The sequence below is a fragment of the Pogonomyrmex barbatus genome, unplaced genomic scaffold (genome assembly GCF_055798465.1).
Source record: "Pogonomyrmex barbatus isolate J1 unplaced genomic scaffold, ASM5579846v1 scaffold16, whole genome shotgun sequence".
NCBI lineage: Eukaryota > Metazoa > Arthropoda > Insecta > Hymenoptera > Formicidae > Pogonomyrmex > Pogonomyrmex barbatus.
This window is the reverse complement of record NW_028297112.1, coordinates 492,136-507,131: the sequence shown is the minus strand read 5'-3', so window position 1 is coordinate 507,131 and position 14,996 is coordinate 492,136. Positions and strand designations below refer to the sequence as shown.

Sequence of the window (14,996 nt, the reverse complement as noted above, 5' to 3'; positions counted from 1 at the left end):
GAGAGCTTGAGGGATCCCAAACTTTGGAGGACATTCGAATACCTATTCCTCCAGGTATTAATAGCGATACCGAATACGGGGAAACTTTTGCAAGACGAGAACGGGCTTCCCCTGAACTCTCGATTCGTTCACGCGGCCACGTGTTCGGCTCCTGTAATTCTTTTTATGCAAGTTGACTGTTGAGCGTCACTGGACCTCAACTCCAAGGCGACGATTTCACATACACACGTACCAGAGAGATGCGCAACACGCGCAACGTACACGCACACGACGCGAGGACAGTGCGGTAGTGACAGTAACGACAGTGACGCTCTGTCGCTGCGAGCGACAACCTTGGCCGAAATGTCGAACCTGTTTTATCTGGTAATGCGATTTATACCACGCCTACCTGGTACTAATGCTCACTCGAGGAATTTTCAATTTCTCGTTAAATCGATCCCCTTTCATCTCCTTATATCCAGTAGCAAGCGGACTAGTTTAAGTCTAAATCTGCTTACGGCTAGCGATTAGCCTCGTATTTTCGAGCATGGAAATTATGGATAATTTTATCTTTTATCTTTCGTTAAATTATTTACGTCTCGAAGATCATTTGATTATTTTATCGCGTGATTTAGGACTAAATTAAATTTACACCGAACCCTGCCTAGTAGAATTAAATTTGTTTTTTAATGACATTTATTTATGACAAACGCATATGTATAAAATTTAAGGATAACCATCAAAAAAAGAAAAAGATTGCAACCATTATTGCCAGAGATGTCGAAATTAAAGAACAAAAATTTTTAATTAAGATTAAAAGATCTCAAATGAGAGACAAGCGATAATACCATAACGCTATATTTAAAACTCTATGTTCCGCAAATAACGGATTTCAGTCAAATAGAGTGCAATACTTTGTCACGTGCGGCAAGCGAAGTGGGATTAAAAGTCCAAAGTCCTCCTTCGTTGCAGTGGTCCACAGAGAAATAAACTATTTTCGTCGTTACCGGAGAAGTGAAAGAAGAAGAAGAAGAAGAGGAGAGAAACTTATGATGCTCTTACCAAACGATGACAATAAAAACATGAGCGTTTTTTTTCCCTTTTTCACGCCATACTTTTCCTACGCGCGTACGTGTTACATTAGTAATTAGCGCTTTTGCAATGATCGATGCTAATCAGTGCTAATTAGAATCGCGCAGAGGACGCTGGCTAATCGCTCCGTTGGAAACTCGAAATTGAACTTTGGAACCGCCGTGAAAGCCTTGCCTTACATCCGATAAAGACGATCAAGAGTCAATCGATGCTTAAATATTGCTCAATGAAGATAAAAAGAGTAGCAGAGCAGAGCTCTCGTAGGATGTAATCAGCATTGAAGGACTGCGCAACAAAGCCGCATGATCTCGAGTACAATCTTAGAGTTGCACATTAAATATTAGCATCCGCTTGAATAGATCATAGATTAAACTAGTTACTAAACTAGTTGCCAATAATAACAAACTAATCAGAGAAATTGAAGCGTTTCTAGGAATATCTAAAAAGTTTGCAGATATATATAATTTGTCGTTAGTCAGGAAAGACGTTCGCTCTAAGAAAATCTACGACCATCTTCACCGTAGAGAGAAAACATTAGGGAATATGGATGTGGGAAAAAACTTGTTAACGTTTAGCGTAAGCTCGAGGGCAAGCGTCATATATCGTCGAGAGCATCGTTTTAACATATTCGTACCAGATGTACGAGGACACGAGAGTACAAGGATAGAACGTTTGCCGCTTCTTGGAAACATAAATCTCTTTTCGACCGCATATTACGTCTTCCCGAGCCGTGACCAAGCCGATTTTTTTCGCCTCATATGAGGAAAATGTCTTAAATGTTACCGTCGTCATACCGTCGGAAAATACGAAAAACCGTCGGAGAGGCAGTTTAATCTTCAAGAGCTGGTGAGCGGTCCTCTCGTTGCAAACCCGCCGAAGCAGACAAGCCGCCGTATTTCCAGATCTCGAGTCCTTTAGTTTCGTGAAAAATCACATAACCGCATAACCTTCGTAAAATTAATTGAGCAACCGAGTTATAATACGCAATATTTATAAGTGCTCGCTCACCGTGTCACGCATTAATCAAAATCCTCGTTATGCGATGGAATAATCATAATTATTTATGTCTTTTTTGTCTTTCCTTTTACGAAATGGCAGATTATGAAAATAATGCATGTATTTTCATTTTACGTAATTTCAAGCTTGATAAGAATTGACGTCAAATGCGAAGGGGAGAACTCGTTTAAAAGAGATATTCGAGGCAAACTGTTTGCACAGCTGATTATGTTAAGAATAAAACAGAGAGAGAGAGAGAGAGAGAGAGAGAGAGAGAAAGAGAGAGAGAGAGAGAGAGAGAGAGAGAGAGAGAAAGAAAGTATAACGATGTTTCGAGAAAATTCGTTACTTATCGAATTTTTTTTCGGAGGAGAATTTTTTTTGTGCGAGAACGCGCGTGAAAGTCTGAAATTCGTCTAATCCTTGTTGACATTGGGACATAATAAATTACTGGAAACAATGGACACACCGGATGCACCGGGAGCGACTGTAAATCTGTGTCAAATATCACCCGACCTCCCGATCGGAGGTAGAGTACCAATTATGTGCGGGATATATTTGGCGTGACCGGTCGACCTCGCGTCGTTATAATCGAACTTTGCGATCTCTTTTTATGGACGAAAATACGCTACTAAAATGTGTCGCGCGGAAGATTCTTTTTTTTTTTTTTTACAAGAAAGTTTTTTCGGAGGTCTCGCGTCCTCCGGTGGTCTCGAGCAGCGCCGGCCGTCCAGGAAAGTATGAATTCGGCCACGTCATATGGCGTCACGCGTGTTTGCTCGATTAGCATTTTACGAGAGAGAGAGAGAGAGAGAGAGAGGGGGGGAGGGGGGAAGAGAGAGAAAGAAAAAAAAGCGAGCCGGTGGTTTCCACGCACCGTGTCCCGCGATACCGCTCACAATTGGGCGTGCGCGCGGACGCGAGATAAAGAGCTCACACGAGGAGACACGGGAGAAGTTTCCGAAGTTCTCGGGACGGACCGGTTCTGCAACCCAGATGTATTAAATCACGAGCTTAGTAAAGTTAGACGGCTTCAAAGCGAGGTCCCCAGCAGCAGGTCAATAGGATGCCCTCAAGGTCGCCGCTCTTTGGGAACTCTTCTTGCCGCCTGCGATTGCTAAGCGTCTACGTTCGCGGTGCATGATTTTTTTTTTCCCCCCCTCTTTTGAAGCCGCGCGCAAGCCGATCTCGTCAGCTGAGAGACGAGACGAGACGAGACGAGACGAGACGAGACGTTGACGATATATCGCAACGGTCGTCTGAAAATAATTTAGCATCATCTCTTTTCAAAGCTATTACGAGGCATCGAAACGCGTGAAACGCATCGGAGGCAAAGATTAGCTTTATCTCTCGTGATAAAGATCGACTTTGAGAGCGCGAGGAGAATCTCAAGGTGTCCGTCGATCGTCGATTATCACCGCGTACATCGCGTAATCACACGATCACGCGGTTGTACCCTTCCTAGAGGTCTATCTTGTGGGAACGTCTTACGTATGCGCGTACTCTCCTTTTCTCCAGATGGACGATACGCGCCTGCTCTACCAGGTTGCGTATACTCTCACGACAATGCGTTAGGGGAGGATGCACGCTTATGAATGCAACGTACGCAGAGTTGTTCAGAGTTGTTGTCCCTATTAAAGGTATGATGCGATTCGTTTTCCTCCCGTACTCGCGACGCTTTTAATTAAGAGCGCGACGTATCGCGCGACGTATCGAGCGGAATTTCTAGGCAGAAGAAACGATTTTATTCGAGTACCGACCTGAACATCTAAAAATTTAGTTGGATGAAAATAAATTTGCCATCAAAATAATTGTGCTTAAAAAATAATTATATCGCCAACATTTTTGATATTCTAGTAATCAATTGGAACGTCACAAAAATATTTTGATGGTTCCAACAAAATTATTCTCGATTTGTATCTGGTCAAATTTTTAGGTACTACTCTTTCCACGCATGCTAATTCTGTTAGACTCGAAAATATATACGAAGCGATACTACTAATATAAATTAATCATAATATTTACGACAGGTGAGGAATCCCTTCGTGCATCTTGCGTCGGAAATTCTAGAATTCGACACGGTTAGGAAGGAACGCTGAGGCTTGAGAATCTCAGTTTATCTACTTGGCTGCTAATTGGCGTATTAATTAAGCATCTCACGCTATACTGGTTACGCGAAACTATCGTAACGGCGAAATTTTCATCCCCCTTACCCTCCGCGTTTTACAAGGTGCGAAAGGGGAATGGGGTGCAAACCGCGAGTCGGATAATCATATTCCGCGACATTTCGTGCCCACGTTCGAATTGATGCATATCGCATTAGCGTGACTAGACGGTTCGGTGCAGCCTCTATCTGTAATTCGATGGCTCGTACATGATGCGTAGAGCTCTCCCTCCCCTCGTACCTCGTGGATTATCAATTTATCTGGGCACGCGCTTGCACATTGATAGCGGTGAACAAGAGCGCGCGGAATTTCTCTCTTTTACGTTTCGCTTCAACAACTCGCGTTTATTGTTCATGATTTCAATTGCGCGACAGCGTATATTAAACATTCGCTGGGAAACGTCAATGTAAACGTCAATGTAAACGTCAATGTAAACGTCAGCGGAACGAAACGCGCGGCCACAAACACAACGACGGAATCATCGCGGCTCCGTCACCGATATTTTCATTATGTGATATAAGCGAGCGGCAAATGTTTCTAAATTATCCGTCCGTATTTCGTTCGTGCGATCGGCAGCAAACATTAAACCAATTCTTTTCCTAATGATACGATAGAGCTATTTATAGTCTTCGGGCCACAGAGAGAGAGAAAATAATGATATGTGTATAATCTGTGAGAGCAAAACAAAAGAAAATGAATGATCAAGTTACATATGTATTTTAGCTCAAAATGAATTTCGATTCAAATGGAATACTAGATTAAAATTTATTTAAAAAAAGTACACAACGCTAAAAATTGAAATGACGCGATAAACGATAACTTTTCTCCACGTTTTTGCAAAAAAAAGAAAAGGAAAAAAAAAAAGAAAAAGAAAGAAAAGAAAAGAAAAAAAAACTCGTGACGTTCGTGGAAACAGTGATGACCGAGAGGAAACGTCAAGCGAATTAATTTTACGGCTAATAGCCGTGAAAATGAACTCTATTTGGCAGGAACAAAATCCAAATCGAGAAGAAAATATATCCTTCCGCGAACTCATTGTTTTCTCTCAGGAATTCCGGGAAAAGCAGGGGAGGAGAACGCGTTTCATCCATTCCAGTTTAACTCTTTGATCTACACTCGGCTACTTGTTGAACCAAGGAGAGAAAAGACTGACCGATGCATTACATCAGGGGGGAGAGGGGAGGGGGGAGGGGGGGTTCGGCCCCGATGCATGTGTGGCCTGGCACAGCAAGTCGGTCGCTCGATGTTCGATCGTAACAAGCGGAAACAACACGTCGCCGAACAAAGGGCTTAATCCGACGAGGAACGGTATCTCTCGAATTTCCTCCGAGTTGCCACTCTCTTCTCGCGATATTCGTCAAACGCGACAGCAGAATTTACGCGAAAATGCTCGGCGATCGCTCTCGCACCCTCGTCGATCGTTGCAATATCAATCCCCCCCCCCCCCCCGCGATGATTGATATTTGATGGCTTTTTCTGGAAGGGCAAGAGGAATGGGCAAGGCGCGATGTGACGTGCCCGTGACACGCGGGAGCGAACCACCCCTGTAACACGATTTACGCTGCGATTTTCTACGGATCGCGCGAAAACTGGAAAATGTAAACGACGGCGGGGAAACGTCGGGGTGGAGATTGGCCGGGGAAGTGGAGGAACGAGAAAAAAAAAAAAAAAAAAAAAAAACAAGGCGATCCAAACGCGCGGGAAAAAGGCGGATACGCCCTTTCTCGTTTTCGCGACTTCCGCGCATTGCCTGTTCCCTCGTTTCAGTCGCGAAAGCGCGAATAAAAATGAGAATACACGCTGAAAGAAGCGTCGGAATTTTCTTTTTTCATACTTTTTATTCTAACATTTAAAAGGGAGAAAAGACGTTTCCGTGGCATCTGACTATTCGTGGACGACTATACGTTCTCGTCTCGCTTTAAGTACGAGACACGTAAAACTCGACGAGGAAGAACAATATCTCTCGCGAATTCTTTGCACCTTCAGTTTATTTTTCGTCTCTTTCTCTCTCTCCCCCCTCTCTCTCTCTCTCTCTCTTCTCGGCTCATCCCCAAAACTACGCGCTTCTTCACATCGTCTCTAGATAAAAGAGACGTGGGAAATACACACACAAAAAAAAAAAAGAACTCGTGAATCCATGATTAACATAAAGAAAATACACAAAGGAGGAAGGGAAAAAAAACGGTATTTTCATGGAAAAGTGAAATTTATTTTCGTTCTCTTTTATACTCGCCGCGCTCTAGATACAGGGCGTTGCGAAGGCAGAAAGCATCGCAAAGAAAGGGAAGAAAAACGAGCACGGTGTCTCGCATTTTCTGCCTTCCTTCTGAGAGCAACGAGTAGGAGGAGCGAGCGGGCGAACAAGAAGGCAAGAGCAGGCAGGAGTAAAAGGAAACGAGACCACGTCGTACCTGTCATCGTGCAGCCGCTTGAGGTCGGTCATCTCGCGCTCGAACTTGAATTTTGACACCTCACAGAGCAGGGCGTCCCGCTCGCCGACCACCTCGGCAAGCTCGCGCTGCAGCCTCTCGATCTCGGCGTATTGGCGGCTGATGAGCTGGTTCTTCTCCTCGAGGATGCTCTCGACGTCCGGATCCAGGAGGGCGTCCGCCGGCGGCGCCGTCTCGCCGCCGACACTGCCGCCGAGTATCGCGCTCATGCCGCGTTTGTTTACCTCCGCGTTCTCACGTTCTCCCGCGCGCTCCGCTTACGAACGTCGCGCGAACGCCGATTCCACCCCACGTCGGGGAGACGAGCGACGTCGACGTCGACGTCGTCGCCGTCGCCGTCGCCGTCGCCGTCGTCGTCACGATTAGCGCGAGAGATCGCGCGCCCGATTCACGACGGACGGCCGCGTCACCATCAGCATATTTTGCGGTCGAACGGCACAATCAAACGAACGTCACTGTGCAACGCGCGAGACCGAAGCGAGGCACGCACGCACGCGATGCGACAGCCCCTCACCGCACACTCGCCATATTGCGCGAGCGAAGCGGCGGCGACCGCGTTCCTCGCAGTCGGACCGCGTCAGGCTCGATTCCACCGATCCGCCGTGTCGGTTGTCACTACGCGTGCGCGCGTCGTCGATTAAGTGACACGCGTGGCGCCATCGTGTGTCACTGTGAAGGATGTACCATGACCGAATTAAATCGAATGTATCTGGGAATCCGTCGTGTATCACGATATCTAAAATGAAAATGAAAATGAAAATGAAAATGACAAAAGTGAACAGTTCGCTTGATTGTACAAGTTTTATTATAATGAAAATCTCGAGATATTTCACGTGAAATCATTCGATAAGAAATTTTTGTGTCGAATTATGCCAGTTCGTACGTCGAATGTCTATATTTGATATATATTTCAATTGCCATATTTATAGTGCTGTTGGAAGATTCGTTTATTTTCAAAGTCTAAAGCGGCATCTACAATGAGATTTTAAGGCGTAAGCAAGAAATTGGCCAATCATAACCGATTTATAGAAGAATAATCGATTGTGGTTGGCCAATTTCTTAAGTTTTACATCTAAAAGTCTCATTGTAGACGATGTTTAATTTAAATTTCTACAAACGCTGCATGCTGTATGGTGTATTCCCAGTAATTTACTAGGTCGCATGAAAATTATTTTTACGTTTTTATTTTTGGAAAATAAAGGCTAGAAAATAGAACGCATTTACTGTCTCTCTTCATCTAAAGAAAAAGGCATATCCAGCAGTATAAGATCTATAGGCCATGTGACGTAGGCTTTATTTGAAGAATTCTTCGTTAACAGAAACGACAAAATGTGATTGGTCAATTCCAATGGGATAATCGGCCGATTAAGGTTAATCGGAGTTGGTGAAATAGGCCCCTAGGGTGGGTATCCCCCTCCAATATCAGGGGACCACCATGGTTCGCAGATAACCTTAAAAGTACGGAAACGTGACCGCGACAAGGCGACCGCGTGATAATCACGTTTGGATTTGTCAGATTGATAATTGAAACATCCAAAACGTGCGTGCGAGCGCTTAATCTCCTCGTTTCCCAAGAGACCGGGAAGGAAGTATGCGAGTAACTACGGGTATTTTCGAACTACAACCGCGATTTTCGACTTGAGAATGCTCGCGGATGCGCGCGTACTCGGACTGTTTTCCTCGCAAGTTTTCCTCGAGTTTTATCAAAATTCTGGCAGTGCATCTTCCCCATTGTTACAGGAAGCCGCGAGCCGTCCAATAACGCGTCGTAACGCGTTGCTCCTACGTGGTGAATTCAAACGTCGCTTGTTTTTCAACTAAATCCATGGCACATGCGGCGGTATTGATAGGTTATACACGCTTTCCAATATCCGCAAGAGAAATTGATCGCGCGCATTGAAAGATATTTATATTTTTCCTTTTCTCAATCACTTTAATCTTTCACGCTTTTTTTCATCGAGCGTTTTGATTAGGCGAATTTTTTTTATTATTTGAGATATCGCTGGGCGAATAACGCCCATGTTTTCTTCGTTATATTTTGCTTATATTTTGAAGATTTTTGTATTTTTATATAATGATTTTAAAGTACTTCGATACTCTATTAGCATAGAAGCAAGAGTAACGAGTAATTTCGAATAAAATAAATTTTTTATAATAGTTATGGGTTAACAGATAAAATTATTATCTGCAGCATAATAAGTTATTCCGTTATATATGCATGGAAGATTGTGTCATCTACATTTGAAGATGGATTGTGACGAAAAAAAGTTGATGAATATTAATTTGCAATACCATGTGTATATATCTCAAATTCAGTGTTTGTGTCGTGTCTCTGCTATACAAGATACTGGCAACTAATGCCTTGCAAATTTTATTGTAACAGTTTTAAGAAATTAGTGCCTCTCCTTGGAAAGATCCCGAGCACATTTCTACAAGCAAGAAACCACATTTAGCTCAAGCCACTGCGAATCATGACTGAGATTAACATAGATAGTTTACGAAACCTCATCACGCACTTTGCCAAGAATACTTATAGGACCAAGGATGTGGATGTTACAGTAATGATCAATTAGTAAATATATTATTATACCAATATTCTGTATTTTGTAATCGTATATATTTTTAACAGAATCAGGAAATTATGCAGAGGTGTATGCTGCTTGCTGCCTTTGATTACGAATATTCGATAATTGACAACAGTGGGGGTGATCTTTGTGCGCATTATCCTAGCTATCTTATAATATTAGAACACGACAAAATTCGAAATTCTTCAAAGAACTATGAAATGCCACTGCTGACATCATCGTGCGTAATGGAAAATACATATGAGAGTATATATTTAAGGAGTAAACTCTTTAAACTGATGGCACAGTCAAGATTTGCCAGATGTCGTTCAAGATTTCCTGTGCCAGTGATACTTTATAAAGATAGACATGTATGCAGATCCTCGACATTATCTAGTGGCCCAGAAATGTTTGGGAGAGCAGGATTAGATTACTTGCTATCTAGTGTATCTAGCGGCAACACCAGTTCAGCACAACCAGTTACACAGGAAGAGGAAAGTCTACTAAAGGAAGAAGAACCGCATGCTCTAACCACTAACTTGAAAAATAAAGTGAGATATTATGATATAGAACTTCTCAAGACTTTCAATGTAGGAACCATCGTAGACTTCATGGTGGAAAAGAAGAAAGTTAAATATGGGATGACGTAAGAATGAATAAGTACTCTTCTTGTATTTGTATATGTCATAAAGCAAATATTTATAGACAGCTAGATATTATTAAATTTTATTTGAAAACATTTATAATCACAAAAAATATTAGCGATATAATTGAAATAAGAACAAAGAATAAAATGGCTCTACAGTAAAATTATTTATTTTAATAAATAAAGTCGAGTGTGAAGATTATAGTTTGTGATAATGTTTAGGATGAAGCATATATAGCTTTTCCAGAAGAAAACTGCATATGTAGACAATAGCTATTCCAATAAGCAGATGTGTCCATCTTCACAAACACAGTAAAGTTCCATAATGATAGTTTTTAGTATGAGCAGTCTGTTTTATTCTATGAATCCACTTTTAGAGGCCCTTAAACAGAGCTCTTTTGTTCGGTACTCAGCGTAACTTCGTCGGAGAAGGTAGACCAAGAGAGGAGGTACAGCAACTTTAACCTCATTTCACTGCCATATCCTGGATGTGAATTCTTCAAGGAATTTAGAGACCAAGATTATCGATCAAAGGATTTAGTATTTAACTGGTGTCAGAATTACATAGACGCGCCAATATGTGTACCTGAAGACTCAATCTCCAGTCAATTACGAATCAACTGGGATCAGTATACAGAATGGAATCTAGTCAAATTAACGCAGAACTATTTAAGATTAATACTGAGATATCTGAGCGATAGTAATAATGGGCTACTGATTCACTGTATCTCAGGTACATGGATATATTTTCTATTAAATTTGCTAAAATAAATATGTAATGAGATTTACAATATGTTATTTACAGGTTGGGACCGCACTCCGCTATTTATTTCGTTATTAAGAATTAGTTTGTGGGCTGATGGAGTAATTCATACAACATTAGATTCATATCAGTTACTTTATTATACTATCGCCTATGATTGGATGCTGTTTGGACATGATCTAGCAGACCGGCTCAATAAAGGAGAAGAGATACTTTTCTTTTGTTTTGATTTCTTAAAATATATTGAAAGCGAACATTTTAGTATACACAAATGTTATGAGAAAACATCGAGACATAACGAACCGGAAACTTTTACGATTGATAGTGATTCTTTTGAAATCATTACAACATCTAGTTTCAGCCCCAAGAATAGTTCATCTAGTTCTATTGAGCAAAACAGTGTAGATGGTGATTCATCACCAGCTGTATTTTTGCCTGATTCCTTGGATAATCAAGATGACTCACGAAATAATGTGTATGATTATTTTAATTATCTATTTTTGAGAGAATATGAATTGAGAAAATTGTAATACTTTCACATTTGTTATACATTTTATCACATTATTTCTAACATAAATTTATGTTAAAATTATATATAAAAATTTATATATAATTTATATATAATGTTGTAGGAATTTTGCACATGGAACACTTAATGCATCTCCAAATAAAGAAGGCATCGCTGTGCAAGAATCGCGTCCATCCTTGTCTGCAAATCGTACATCTCCGATTGGTGTTCCCATACCTCGAAATTCACATATTCGACAACGTAACGATTCAACATCTTCGGGCGATTCGTGGCAACTGGTAACCGGAACTGGCAGTTTATGCGGTTCCACATCTGCTAATGCTTCACACTTGGACAACGCATCAGCGCCTGATTCAGATTGCAAGCCATCATGCGCTACTTGCTGCAGGATTCGACGCAAATCACAAGAACGCAGTGCAAATGTAAATGATGAAATTTGTGTAATGCATACACAGTGAGTCTCTTGAATATAAATTTCTTAGTTAAGCCATATTTTCTTTTCTCTTATAAGATTCGCCATTTATATCAAAAATTTTATTTTAGACGTAGAGAACGCTTGCATTGTCTTCGAAATATATTTTATAAAGCTTACGGACCTCACGGATTTCGACTGAAAGACGAGTCAGGTGGCATCAGCCAATATATTGGAAACATTGTTGGAATGACTTCCACTCAACGCACATCCTAGTGACAAATATTATTGAGGGACTTTCCAAGAACATGAATCTATAGCCATTCTTCTGTTATTTTAAGGTCATCCAAATATTTTTTTTTCTATTGAATTTCTGTTGATTCCTATTTTTCTATGGTACGTGTGTGCGTGTATGTATGTATGTATGTATGTATGTATGTATGTATGTGTGTGTGTGTGTGTGTGTGTGTGTGTGTGTGTGTGTGTGCGTGCGTGCGTGCGTGCGTGCGTGCGTGCGTGCGTGCGTGCGTGCGTGCGTGCGTGCGTGCGTGCGTGCGTGCGTGCGTGCGCGCGTGTGTGTGTGTAGCGACAAGACACGATATATATACATACACAGATAAAATAGGTATATCTTCAATGATCTTCAACAGGGTCATGACCCTGAATAACAATAAAAAAATTTTAAATTTTTTCTCAATTTTAAAAAGTTATTAATATTAATAACATTTAGGTATTAAAAAGTTATTAATATTAATACAATTAAATTATTCATTTTCATGTTAAAATTGATTTTGATTAAATTAGGTTCTTCTTCGAGATAAAAACTTAACACTCACTGCCTAGACATTTACTTAAATGTACAAATAATATAAAGTTTAAATTACAGCATCATATATTTTGTCAATTTTATATTAATTTAATAATTATTAACAATTTTTTAGTAAACAATCTTTTATCATGATTAATAATATACATCATTGGAAGGAGCCTTCTCTTATTGGTATATTTGTCGACCTTAGAATAATAGAAATCGACTGTATTGTTAGTAATACTTTTATCTAATTGATAATTTTATAAATGAGTTTATATAGCATGAAAATAAGAAGATTGTATATTACTGTTTTTCTCAAAAAGGGACTGTTATATAGAATATGTATATGCAAAAAAAAATTAAATAAAAACTTGATATTTTTGTATATGTTTACATAGGTAAATATATTATTATCACATTTTCGTCTTTTTGTATAAAATTATTACTAATTTGTACTAATTGATCATTAATATCTTCATCAAGTTGCTAAAAGATCCTTTTAATAAAAAATTTTAATCCAATTTTAATTAAACACAGGAAAGAGAATTCTTAAATAAATTCTTTTTATTTTAAGGATGATATTTTGTCTTAAAAATATATTAATTTTTTGTAAATATGTACGAAATGTATACAACATTTTTACGTATATATATATATATATATATATATATATATATATATATATATATATTTATGGAATATAATCTAATATCACAGAAAATTATAGATTCATCACATGGACAATTCTCGACGGTGGTACGTATTCTCTACAAAATGGACATTGTGGCTTGACACGAAGCCATTCACTGAGACAATTCCAACAAAACAAATGACCACATAGTGTTGCAGTTGTCGCTGTTGCTTCAAGACATAACTGACATTTGTGACTGATATACTTAGCATTGGATATATTTGCAACAGTAGTATTTTGTAATGTACTACTCTGCCAAGTTCTTAACAAACATTGAATGAGAGTAGCGACACCTAATAATCTTAATCCCCAACTGATAGTATCCACTGGTCGAGAACCATACACCTTTAAATTATATCATATAAGAATAATAATATTACAAAGTTACAAATGTCATTTCTTAAAACTTGATACTTACTTTTGTATAATCTAATCCAGCAATTCTTTTGCCTAGACTATAGTATCTGCCATATATATAAAATATCCCTTTGTGGAATAATACAATTATTGGTATCATTGTACGTAATTTAGACAATAAGGTATTGAAAAATGTTACAGCTGCTGGAGTCAACTCGCTATGTGGATGATTCACATATGCTTGAAACTGTTGCAGTAATTTGAGCAACATTCTCTCTCCGAGGCATTCCAAAATTGCAGCTAATATTCTTACCTAATGTAGGAAGAACAATCAGAATTTAATTAGATTATTAAGAGATTCTCTGTGAATGGATTTCTAATGACAAACGTACAGTTAATGTTGGAACTTTTTGCTTCTCCAAATTGACTTGTACTATGCCGGTATACTCTTCACCCAATGTCTGATTACCCATGCCCGATGTGAAAACAAAGTATAATAACTTAAGCGGAATATCGGATCGAATGTATGGAAGCAATGTTCTGTGTACTCCAAAATTTTGTGATATTTCGGACAACTTTTCCTGCAGATACTTCACGAAATCGTCATCTCGTTGATGCGATCGTAATATTTCCGCTTGATTCGCGCATTTCAACTTGCGCTTAGGCCACTTTTCGTCGATTCCCATCTTTCAAGTTTATTACACGTTTGTTTCTTACACGTTTATATTGTGACGGAGTACAAGAAGCGCAGTATCAAAAAACGAAGTCATAAGTTCTGAAATCATGGTTTCGTTCAAAGTCCAACACGTTCCGATTCCATGTCGTTCCGGTTTGAGTATTTCCACCGTGGAAGGTAACATTAAATATACTCGCTGCTTTATCTATACTAATCACTTCTTCGATGTTTTTCACATTCAAAACAAAATAACCATACTAACCGTTGAAGAGAGAAAGGAGCGAGAAATCTGAGTGGAAAAAGTGCAAGTATGACGTAAGCACTAATTGCACATTAAAATTTTCAAGCCTCTTCTTTTTAACTGGATTCTTGCACATTCATCTTTTTATTTTTCCACATTAAAGAAAAAAGGGAAAAAAGACTTTCCTCAATATCGAAAACATAAATCGCGCAAGAAGTGCTAAAGGGTGCTTTCCATTCAGTGACACAAGTCGACATAAATGTCATTTCATCTTTCTTGGCATTCATTGAGTAACAAGAACAAAATAAACTTGTGTCGATGTGTTGCTATAAATTTCCACCAATGTAGATTAACATTAATTAATTTCAGTTTAATTTACTCTTTACCTTTTTTCAATTCTTAAAGCTATTACACATAAAAAAAAAAATTTTAGTTGTAAAGATGTAAGCAAATCGACCAATCAGTCAATTATTTTTTGGACCAAAGGGAGAATAGATGAATTCTAATTGGTCAATTTACAATTACGATTACAATTTTTTCACGTACAATGAGAAATAAAATAAGATAAAAAGCAAATTATAAAATAAAACCGAGAAGAATAAAATTAATTTACATTGATGGAAA

General features: G+C 39.3%; 3 protein-coding genes across 12 annotated transcripts in view; 1 reads left to right on the top strand and 2 right to left on the bottom strand.

Annotated features, from left to right (window-relative positions):
- Nucleotides 1–7,228, bottom strand: part of siz (Brefeldin-resistant Arf-GEF family protein schizo) — a 43,096-nt gene extending 35,868 nt beyond the window's left edge. For all 3 annotated transcript variants that reach the window (XM_089073982.1, XM_089073983.1, XM_089073984.1), the window contains exon 1: nucleotides 6,644–7,228. In XM_089073982.1, coding sequence (XP_088930108.1) covers nucleotides 6,644–6,891 — 248 coding nt within the window. In that variant the 5' untranslated portion in view covers nucleotides 6,892–7,228. The remainder of the gene's footprint in view (nucleotides 1–6,643) is intronic.
- Nucleotides 7,229–8,094: 866 nt separating this feature from the next.
- EDTP (Egg-derived tyrosine phosphatase) lies at nucleotides 8,095–12,800 on the top strand. Of its 7 annotated transcripts, none has more exons than XM_089073838.1 (8): nucleotides 8,095–8,271; nucleotides 8,423–8,522; nucleotides 9,066–9,240; nucleotides 9,312–9,892; nucleotides 10,306–10,625; nucleotides 10,698–11,130; nucleotides 11,288–11,638; nucleotides 11,728–12,800. In XM_089073838.1, the coding sequence occupies exons 3-8, from the start codon at nucleotides 9,154–9,156 to the stop codon at nucleotides 11,870–11,872; spliced, it is 1,917 nt and encodes a 638-aa protein (XP_088929964.1). In that variant the 5' UTR covers nucleotides 8,095–8,271; nucleotides 8,423–8,522; nucleotides 9,066–9,153; the 3' UTR covers nucleotides 11,873–12,800. The 7 variants fall into 7 exon arrangements, with proteins under 7 accessions (XP_088929964.1, XP_088929963.1, XP_088929962.1 ...); XM_089073837.1 differs by having other exon boundaries at nucleotides 8,423–8,532; nucleotides 8,874–9,240; XM_089073836.1 differs by having other exon boundaries at nucleotides 8,095–8,522.
- On the bottom strand, nucleotides 12,471–14,610 carry Pex10 (peroxisomal biogenesis factor 10). Of its 2 annotated transcripts, XM_011645665.3 has the most exons (4): nucleotides 14,394–14,610; nucleotides 13,848–14,230; nucleotides 13,517–13,768; nucleotides 12,471–13,443 (listed from the first exon to the last, which is right to left on the bottom strand). In XM_011645665.3, the coding sequence occupies exons 2-4, from the start codon at nucleotides 14,139–14,141 to the stop codon at nucleotides 13,129–13,131; spliced, it is 861 nt and encodes a 286-aa protein (XP_011643967.2). In that variant the 5' UTR covers nucleotides 14,142–14,230; nucleotides 14,394–14,610; the 3' UTR covers nucleotides 12,471–13,128. The 2 variants fall into 2 exon arrangements, with proteins under 2 accessions (XP_011643967.2, XP_088929972.1); XM_089073846.1 differs by having other exon boundaries at nucleotides 13,848–14,610.
- Between the last annotated feature and the right edge of the window lie 386 nt (nucleotides 14,611–14,996).

Excerpts from the sequence above, each read along its gene's own strand:
- Pex10 (XM_089073846.1), bottom strand. The coding sequence starts at position 14,141 with ATGGGAATCGACGAAAAGTGGCCTAAGCGCAAGTTGAAATGCGCGAAT. Across the intron at positions 13,769-13,847 it reads AAAAAGTTCCAACATTAACT|GTAAGAATATTAGCTGCAAT; the intron begins GTACGTTTGTCA and ends TTCCTACATTAG. Across the intron at positions 13,444-13,516 it reads CTGGATTAGATTATACAAAA|GTGTATGGTTCTCGACCAGT; the intron begins GTAAGTATCAAG and ends TATAATTTAAAG.
- EDTP (XM_089073838.1), top strand. The coding sequence starts at position 9,154 with ATGACTGAGATTAACATAGATAGTTTACGAAACCTCATCACGCACTTT. Across the intron at positions 9,241-9,311 it reads CCAAGGATGTGGATGTTACA|AATCAGGAAATTATGCAGAG; the intron begins GTAATGATCAAT and ends TATTTTTAACAG. Across the intron at positions 11,639-11,727 it reads ATTTGTGTAATGCATACACA|ACGTAGAGAACGCTTGCATT; the intron begins GTGAGTCTCTTG and ends ATTTTATTTTAG.